The 10,672-nt window shown below is 44.4% G+C and overlaps 1 protein-coding gene across 1 annotated transcript; it reads left to right on the plus strand.

The window, feature by feature from the left end:
- Window positions 1-1,480: 1,480 nt before the first annotated feature.
- LOC139832698 (uncharacterized) lies at window positions 1,481-2,026 on the plus strand. The gene has a single exon (XM_071822517.1). The coding sequence runs from the start codon at window positions 1,481-1,483 to the stop codon at window positions 2,024-2,026; it is 546 nt and encodes a 181-aa protein (XP_071678618.1).
- Window positions 2,027-10,672: the final 8,646 nt, after the last annotated feature.

A 10,672-nucleotide genomic window follows, 5' to 3' on the forward strand; every position in this document is an offset into this window, starting at 1 on the left:
ACTGTTAATTCTTGTATTCCACTCAAATCTATGGTAATGATTACATCGCTTTAGAGAGAGGATCAATGCCATCTCCAATGGCACTCGTCACCGGTTATTATCTTTTAAATGATTAGAGTGGACACAAGACCTGTAAACTAAAGAAAGCACCTCAAAATAATATAAGACAAAAAATACAATGTTGTTTCTCATCACTAAACCATGAATTTCCACAGCTCCAACTTGGTTGTTGACAGCTTAGCGATGTAGAGAACACCATGAAAACATGATGTACCTTTGAGTTTGCTTAAGAAGGTTTGCTAGGAGGGTTGCTATAGTGCTATCAGATCAACGTTTGGTTGGGCTTTTGGTTTTGAAAGGCCAGCCAAAAGCCCAAGCAACGCACCCAAAGTTGTTCCTAAACGGGCCCTACTCCTTAACAGAACGGATGTTGGAGAAAATACGATGAGCCAAACTGTGGAAATATTTGGGTCATCTGCTTAACCCCTCTATCACAGTAACGCGCAGCCACGCAAGTCGGAGAAGATCTGTCGATGCCTTGCTCTATGTGTGGATCCCGTGGAGTGCCGGGTGAGTTCCGGCGAGCCGATTTCAGCGTCCGAGGATTAGCATTCCTTCTCGGTCGTGGTTGTGGTTGTGATTGATAGGGCAACCGCGCGCCGCCTCCGCGCAGCCCCAAAAACCCTTTACCCTCAGCCTCCGATGAATCCAAGCCGTTTGGCTGTACCTACGCTTACTTCTGTTTCCTTGATTTATCCACAGGAAAACCTTACAAGATTCCTTGGTTGGTCAAGCTGTTATTCGAGACACCCTCCGGCTTTGCACTTTTCTCTTTTGACGAGAAATATCTCAAGAAAGGCATTGAGGTGCTACTTGATTTGTTCTTTCTTCGCTGCCGATGCTCCTTTATTAACTTCATCTTTGTTGCTCACCCAATTAATAACCTTTTCTGTTTTTTCTGCAGCACATCTGGATATACTTCGTGGGCAACTACTGGCACAAAAATGTTAGTAAACGACACCACTTTCCTCTTTGTTGAATAACTGTTGGGCTGTCTTCTTGTTCTCTATTGTGGCCCATCTGGCCCAGCCCAGTCCTGACCTATATAAGGTGCTTCTATCTATGTAACCCTAAGCTGAGAGAGTTCATCCCTGCAGCCTCCTTCTACCTCAGGTTAGGCCCTCACCTCTGCCCACATGGTATCATAGCAAGGGGCAGTGAGGGCAACGACGGGAAGGACTGCCGATATGGAAGCCTAGTCTGCTGTGGCAGCTAGGAGGAAGAGGAAGAGGAAGGAAGGAAGTAGGCTGCTGCGGCGGCAAGGAGGGGAAGGCAGTGACGAGTAAGGAGACGAAGAGGGCATCCTGCGGGTAAGCCCTTTGGTGTTTCTGAGAGTTTAGTTTGGTGTCAAGCATGGGGGACAAAGGGGATTTGGCCAAGGCTCTAGAGAAGCTGGCAGAACTTATCACTACCAAATGAGATGGAGGAGGAGGATCTGTTGGAGGGGGGAGCAATCGTTCCCCATACCAACATCGGTCAGAAACTTGAGCTGCCGGCGAATGAAATCAAGTTGGAAGGAGTGGCCAACTATCTCCGGTGGTCAAGAAGGGCGCTGTTGATTTTGAACTCGAAAGGGTTGGATGAACGTGTGAGTGGTGAAGCTGCAGAACCAGCAGACAAGGCCAGTCCGGAATGGAAACAGTGGAATGCCATAAATTTTCTGATTGTGGCATGGTTGCTTAACTCTTTGGTTCCTAACATTGCTGCTTCTGTAGAGGCACTCACAAAAGCTTCAGAGGTATGGGATACCCTATCAAATCTATATTATGGAAAGAGGAACATTATTTTGATTGCTGAGATTGAGGATAAAGTGCATGACTTGCAACAAGGAAACAAAATTGTGATGGCATATGTGGCTGAGTTGCAACATCTTTGGGGAGATTTAGATCATGTTGACCCTCTGGAACTTGCCCATGGGGAATGTGTGAGTGCTGCTGCAAGCTGGATTGAACATCGGGAGTCATGAAGTTCTTGAAAGGTCTTAATCAAGATTTTGAGGGGAGAAGGGCTGCTTTACTGCATCAAACCACTACCCCTTCTCTCAAACAAGCCATTACAGCTATGTCCAGAGAGGAAGTGCGTCTGAATATGACAAAGGGAAGCGATTTTGTCCCCCATCCGGCATTCTACACTACCGAGAGACAAGAGATGAGAGACTGCTATACTTGTGGACAGAAGGGACACTTGAAGCATCAGTGTACCTCATGTGCTACACCCAGTAGGGGGAGAGGAGGATAAACACATGGCAGAGGAAGCTACAGAGGAAGAGGTTATGGCAGAGGTGGTGGACAGCCATATGGATAGCACTATGCAAGAGATGGTGGACAACAATATGGCAGAGGTGGTGGACAGTCATATGGACAACAGTATGGCAGGGGTGGTGGACAGCAGCACACTATATCACCCAAGGCACATATGGCAGCAGAGCCAACTACCATTACCTCTCAGGGACAATCAAAGGAAGAAGGACAAAATGAAGCAACCTTTGGGAACTTTGCTCACTATGTCTACAAAGATGAAGGTAATATTGATCGAGTTTCTATAGCCACTCATAATGCTAATTCAGATTGGATTCTTGATTCTGGAGCATCCAAACATGTTACTGGGAATATTAGTGAGTTTGACTCTTATACTCAGTATCCTCCCACGCATAGAGGCACTATCCAAACAGCAGATGGCACAGCACAATCTATAAAAGGGGAGGGGTCGGTGCAATGTACACCCAACATAAAATTATCATCAGTTCTACATGTTCCTGCTTTTCCAGTAAATCTGCTATCTCTAAGTGCACTGATTGATCAGCGGGACTATCGTATAATAGTTGATAGATATATGTGTTTAATTCAGGAAAGGGAGAGCAGCAAGAAGATTGGGACTGCAACCAGGCATAGAGGTCTTTGGCACATAGATCGTGACAAGATGGAGCATGATGCTAGTTCCGTGTTTGCTGCGATCGTTGGAGGAAAGGAGAGTATGGCACTAGTTCATCATTGTCGAATGGGCCACATGGTGTTTGATAAAATGTTTCGAGTTTTTCCTGATGTAATGAATGGAGTGGACAAAACCAAATTATGTTGTGATGCCTGCGAATATGCTAAGCATACGAGAACCTCTTATGTTAGTAGAGGGATCAAAAGTGTATCCCCATTTGTGTTAGTGCACTCTGATGTATGGACGTGTCCTGTTGTGTCAGTAAGTGGCATGAAGTACTTTGTGACTTTTATTGACTGCTATTCCAGAATGACTTGGATTTATCTTATGCGTCACAAAGATGAAGTGTTCACTTGTTTTCAGAGTTTTTGTGCCTATGTGAAAAACCAATTCAATGTTTAGGTGTAAGTGATCAGAACTGATAATGGTACTGAATATATCAACAAACCTTTTGCTGCTTTCTTATCTTCTCAAGGTATACTGCACTAGACTTCATGTCCCGACACTCCTCCCCAGGATGGAGTTGCTGAGCGGAAGAATAGGCACATTCTTGAAGTGGCTCGATCTCTTATGTTTACCATAAATGTTCCCGAATTCTTATGGAGTGAGGCAGTTATGACTGCTACGTATTTGATCAACAGAATGCCTTCAAAGATTCTAGGTATGCAGTCTACTTGCCAACTCCTTCTAAATAACAATGACTTTGTTGTACCACCCAAACTCTTTGGTTGTACATGTTTTGTAAGAGCATCTCCACTCGTCCCCCCGACGAGGCCCCCGAGCGACGTTTTTCCCATCCGGACGGCGAAATTCGGCCCAGTCGCGCCCCCGGTTCCTCGTTTTCGTCCGGATTTGGCCCTTCATCCATCCGACGAGCCCACGCCATCCCCGGCCCCCCGGGGCGCGCTCGGGGACTCCGGACGAGTGAAAAGCGGGGAAGGGCCCGATCTGTCGGTGACTCGACGCACGAACCCCACCGCCACGTCGCTCAAAATCTCCCCCACCCCTCGTATCTCTCTCGCCGCCGGCACCACCCCGCCGGCTTGTTGCCCAGATTCCGCCGCCCCTCCTTCCCGACCTGCCTATATTCCGCCGTCTTTGGACGACGGCCTATCTGGCTGCTCTTCCGCCGGCCTGTTTTCCGACTTTGGCCTGCTCCTCGTCGCTCGCGGCTCGGGTTGCCTCGACCACGCCCGTCAGGTGTTCGTCCATTTGCCTCGCCGGCCATGGACTCGGACGAAGAGGAGGAGCAGATGTTCGTCGAGCTTATGCAAGAAGAGATGGCAGCAGCCGCCCAAGACGACGAGCACATGATGATCCTCGGTTGCTTGGCAAGCATGTACGCCGGACTGGCAACTGGTCGACGTGGTGGGTCGGCACCAGGTCGCCGGAAGTGCAAGCCGAGACAATGAATGGAGGGCTACTGCATGTTGTACGCCGACTACTTCGCCGACAATCCATTGCACGGTGAGAGTGTTTTCCGGCGTCGTTTCAGGATGAGCAGAAAGCTATTTCTGCAAATTGTGTATGCCATCCGAGACTTTGATCCCTACTTCAGATGCAAGGCGGATTGCACTGGTTTGGTTGGATTTTCGTCACTGCAGAAGTGCACAGTGGCTATGAGGATGCTGGCGTATGGAGCTCCCGGTGATACTGCAGATGACTATCTTCGGATGGCGGAGTCCACCGCCCTTGATTGTTTCTACCGGTTCTGTAGGGCCGTCATAGCAGTGTTCGGGGTCTATTACTTGAGATCACCCACTGTCGAAGACACTCAGAGGATCCTTGCAACAAATGAAGCTAGGGGTTTTCCAGGGATGCTTGGAAGCATTGACTGCATGCATTGGCAATGGAAGAACTGTCCGTTTGCGTGGCAGGGAATGTACAAGGGTCACAAAAAAGCTGCACTGTGATACTTGAAGCAGTGGCTACCCATGATCTCTGGATTTGGCACTCTTTCTTTGGTATGCCTGGATCCAACAATGACATCAACGTCATAAACTGCTCCCCGGTCTTTTCCAAGCTTGTTGAGGGTCATGCTCCCCCGGTGGACTATGTGATCAATGGTCGGCACTACAACAAAGGATACTACCTTGCAGACGGTATCTATCCAAAGTGGGCAACATTTGTGAAGACTATCTCCAACCCTAGCACCCCCAAACTTTGCGAGTTTGTCAAGAAACAAGAAGCTTGCCGAAAAGACGTCGAGCGTGCATTTGGTGTCCTCCAGCAGAGATTTGCTGTCGTCCGGTTCCCCGCTATGACTTGGTCCAAAGATCAGATGTGGGAGGTGATGAACTGATGTGTGTGCCTACACAATATGATTATTGAAAATGAGCGAAAGCATCCGGTTCCTCTGGCTGAGCAAGAAGCACCATATGAGAGAGAGGGCCCTCTTGCACAGCCTAATCACCAGGTGCCTCCATCATGGGTCGCCTTCTTTGCTATGCGCCAGGAGATTCGAGACTCTACAATGCATCAGCTGCTGCAAGATGATCTGGTGGAGCACATATGGAGGCTCCGAGGCAACGCCGACGCCAACTAGTCTATCTTAATTTGTTTGAAAAATTGTGAAATTGTGTGCTTCATTTGTTTCAGCACTTGTTAAACATTGTACTGATTATCGCCGAATTTGTTTCAGCAATTTTCGTACTCTTGGTCGCCGAACTTGTTAAATTTTATGTTAAATTTGTTTGAAATATGTCAAATGGTCGAGGTTGGGGGTTTCCTGCCGGGGGGACGGCTGGAACTTCGGCGCTCCCCACGCCAAATCTTCCTCCAATCCGGACGAAAATTTCGCCGGATTTGGGCGTGGGGAGCGCCAACGAGTGGGGATTCTCTAAGGGATCACATGCCATCTGTTGGCAAGCTAGATCATCGGGCTATCAAATGTATCTTTATTGGCTATTCCTCCAGACAGAAGGGTTACAAGTGTTGGAGTCCCGCTGACAGGAGGACATTTGTAAGCATGGATGTTACGTTTCGCGAGTCAGAACCATTTTATGACGGTGAGAGTGATCTTAGTGGCTTGTTCAAGGGGCTTGACCATCTTGGTGATGCTCAAGAGGGGGAGCAACAGCAAGATGGTGACCAACAACAACATCAACAATTACCTATTGTTGCGGAGATTCCTGTAATTCCTGGTATACCTACACCACCTAGACCCGTACCACCACAAAGATGGTTGTAGAATCCACTTGTGTACTCTAGAAGACAAGTACAAAGGGAACAAGTAGATGCATTGGAGGAGCAACAAGACCAGGGGCAGGGGGAGCAACCCATTGGACCTGAAAATCAAGGAAGCACAAGTGTAGATTCTACTGAGGAGAATCAATCTCAGACTGAGTCCAATAATAGCCTAGACTTGCCAATTGCAATAAGGAAAGGGGTAAGCAAAGTTGGGCCCCCAAAGCGGCTGAGTTATGATGACTATGATGTAGGAAATTATATTTCTTACGAGGCATTGTCACCCTCTTTTCGGGCTTTTGTTGCTTCACTACAAACTGTATATGTTCATAAGGATTGGAAGGCAGCCAGGTTGGACCCGAGATGGTGCAATGCTATGGTGGAAGAATTAGAGGCCTTGAAGAAAAATAAAACATGGGAGTTGATAGATCTCCCTAAAGGAAAGAATACAATAGGCTGTAAGTGGATCTATTCTGTAAAACAAAATGCAGAAGGAAAAGTGGAGAGATATAAGGCAAGACTTGTGGCAAGGGATATAGTCAGACTTATGGCATTGACTATGATGAGACGTTTGCACAAGTGGCAAAAATGAGCACTATCAGAATATTGATCTCTTGTACAGCAAATTTCGGATGGCCCTTGCATCAACTTGATGTCAAAAATGCATTTCTACATGGTGATCTTCAAGAGGAGGTGTATATGAAGATGCCACCAGGATTTTTCATACCTGAAAGTAAAGGGAAGGTATGTAGACTGAAGAAATCTCTATATGGTCTCAAACAATCTCCACGGGCCTGGTTTGATAGGTTTAGACAAGTGGTGTGTGGCATGGGATATGGTCAATGCAATGGAGACCATACCTTATTTTGTAGACATTCTGAGCAGAAAATCAATATCCTTGCTGTGTATGTTGATGATATTATTATCACGGGAGATGATGATGTTGAAATCGCAAAACTGAAAGGATGCTTGAGTCAAGCCTTTGAGGTGAAAGATTTGGGAGAACTTAAATACTTCCTTGGAATAGAAGTTGCACGATCGTCAAAAGGGATATCACTATCTCAAAGAAAGTATACTTTGGATCTCTTAGGTGATATGGGCATGTTGGGATGCCGAGTGGCTTCAACCCCTATTGACCAAAATAATAAAATCACAGCAGAGTCTGGAGAACCCATAGACAAGGAGAAATATCAAAGACTTGTTGGAAGACTAATATACTTATGCCACAAAAGACCAGATATATCATTTGCAGTGAGTGTAGTGAGTCGCTATATGCATGATCCGAGGGATGGACACTTGGAAGCAGCTCAAAGAATCTTGAGATACTTGAAGGGCACTCCGGGAAAATGAACACCTAAATGTAGATGGATATTGTGATGCAGATTGGGCTAGCTGCTTAGATGATCGAAGATCCACCTCAGGGTATTGTGTTTTTGTTGGAGGAAATTTGGTGTCATGGAGAAGTAAGAAACAATCTGTTGTCTCGAAATCAACGGCCGAAGCAGAGTACAGAGTATGTCACAGGGCCTGGGTGAAAATGTTGTGGGTACGAAACCTTCTAAGAGAGCTAAAAAAAATTAAGGCAAGGAAGCTTGAAAGTGTGGTGTGATAATATGTCTGCCATAAACATAGCAAACAACCCTGTCCAGCATGAGCGAACTAAACATGTGGAGATAGACATATTTTTTATTAAAGAAAAGATTGATGCAAGGATTATCTCATTGGCTTATGTGAGATTAGGACAACAAATGGCAGACTGTTTAACAAAAGGACTAGGATCAAAGGAGTGTAATCTTGCCTGTGCCAAGATGGGGATGATTGACATTTATCACCCATCTTGAGGGGGGGTGTTGGATAACTGTTGGTGTATCTGTTGGGCTGTCTTCTTGTTCTCTATTGTGGCCCATCTGGCCCAGCCCAGTCCTGACCTATATAAGGTGCTTCTATCTCTGTAACCCTAAGATGAGAGAGTTCCCTCCTTCTACCTCAGGTTAGGCCCTCACCTCTGCCCACACTCTTCGTTACTTACCATGTTGCCAATTGATTGAAGAGATCTAGTAATGTCTGCTTCAGATCTAGCTAAAAGTGAGAAACTATAAGAAAACACAGCCTATAACTTAGCATGTTGATTGTGAAACTTACTAGGGTTACTAATTTCACTTGTGACAAAAAAAACTATGAATTATTTAGGAATTTGTGAACCTTAGTGTGCTGTTGCTGCCCATGCGCAATTGAAAACTAATTTCGAGGGCCAACATGATACTAGGACCGACAAGGACGCCATAGAAAAAAAATACCAAGCAGTAAGCGCCACATTAATACACGAGCAGGTTATAAGAGTTTCGCTGAATAAACTGAAACAAACAAAGACTTGAGCACGCCTATATATTTGTGGCTGAGACAGTCCTACTGAATTAACTCACCTCCTGACACAACTGAAACACATTTCATAATACGGCTATTGATAAGTGTTTTGTTTCTAAACATGCTTGCCCTTGTTCCTCAAATCCTTAGGCTCCATGAATTCCGAAAGTTCGAGGACAAGCCCAATGTCATTAACCTTACTGCCCAGACAATAGACGTCGGCCTGACCCAGATGCTCTCGAAGTACTGCGATTTTGACGAGACACTAGTTGTTGGAAGCATTGCATATAAAGACTTAATTGGAAAATTACTGGTTTGTATATGTGTCTAAGTAGCACTTTACGCCTAAGCTCCCTAGTTGTTTATGCTCGTGTGCACAGTACATGTTACCATTTTCTTTTTCAGGGTCTAAACTGTCATTATGAGGATGCTGTGAAGGAGGTGACGTGGGGTCTGCGGAATCTCATGCATACTTTAGTGCCTCAAGAACAGTCTGTGTTGACTAAGGACGACTTGTTTCCCATGAGCCTAGGATTGCATATGGTCTTAACTAGACACAACGTTAATGTCGAGAAAGAGATGGTGAACTTAGTGCTTGTCCTTCTATTCTCTGATATATACAATAATTCTGCTTTATCACGATCTTATCATGTAATGTTCCTGTGATCTTGTTTGACTGATTGTGTACTCATAATAATTTATTGCCAGTGGTGAAAGGTTTTCATAGATACACTGTTATCATAAGCTATATTAATTTTGAGAATCTCAATTTGTTTTATTCATCTTCTAGATTTATATTTGTCTATGCATGTTTCTTTCAGTGATTAAACAATGCTCATTTTATCCAGCTTAATGAAAGTATTATTAAGAAGACTGCCAAGGTGTATGAAACTGATTTACGTGAAAAAGTACATTCAAGGTTCTTGCACAAAACGCTTGACGAGAAGTTTAAGGAGTTATCTGGTGTTGATACCAAAGACTGGCCTTTATTCAAACTTGCAACAGCTTCGAAGATGGTGTTTGATCCTCATGGAAGACTTAGTTATCCTCACAAGGTGAATCTTAATTTTTTCTGCAAAAGTTCTAGTATGCATCTCCTGGAAAGTTGTCATTTTCTCTGTGTACTGAAGTATGTTTGTTTCAGATCTTCTCACACAATGAGCTTATGGTTATTAGGCATGATGCACCTCTATATCAACGAACCTTCAATAAGGAACGTATAATGAAAGTCTACGATGACGTTATTACTCTCCGTGAAGGCAAGGCAGAATTTCTGTATGAATTGCGCATCTTGGTTAAGGAGGCTAAAGCAGCACTTGAAACTGAAGCAGTGCAGGAGAAGCCTTCAGCAAATGGTGTCGACTCCAAGAAGCAAGTTGGCTGCAAATGTTTAACAGAGGATATGACGGTACCCAACCAAAGTAGCATTGATGAGGGGCAACACTGTCATATCACAGGTGAGAATTGTCAGCTCTTAGTTGTGTGATCTTGGTTAAGATAGTGTAATCTTTCTTATTGTATATTTTAATTGTTTTAATATTCCCAATTCACCACTGAAGATCACTAAGTTAAAAACAAGTGTTACTTTTTAATGAACATTTTGTAATGTTTTTTATTGGCATGCTTTCTGTACCAGTTTGATGGTTGGATGGAGTGTATTAATGAAGTGTTAAAGCTTTGGAGGTAGTTACTCTAAATAGTGTACTCTAGTGCGGATTTAAGAAGCGTGTTATATGGTACATGGTGTTATTAATCTTACTGAACACAAGAAATCGTAAGCCATGCCCCTTATTTTTTCTCATACACATTGATAACATGAAGTGCTTGCTTGAATATGAAGTATGATTTAGTTGATAATCTTGTTCATAATATTTTTGGTGGGGAGCTATTATAAAAACAATTTAATAGTTACAGCAAATATTTATCAGTATATTTCTTCCTTCGATATGACATTGGCCGCAACTTCCCACCACTAGGGTGATAGTTGACGTCTTGATGATGGCACCACAGTTTATGTAATGTGCATAAGTAGGACACCAGAGCTAGAGCATTCATGTTCCATACTTGGAAAATTATTTGAGTTCTTGCTGTCCCAGTAATACTGTATGATTTATTGAAACTTTCTAGCAGA

The sequence above is a fragment of the Lolium perenne genome, chromosome 6, assembly GCF_019359855.2.
Source record: "Lolium perenne isolate Kyuss_39 chromosome 6, Kyuss_2.0, whole genome shotgun sequence".
Classification (NCBI taxonomy): domain Eukaryota; kingdom Viridiplantae; phylum Streptophyta; class Magnoliopsida; order Poales; family Poaceae; genus Lolium; species Lolium perenne.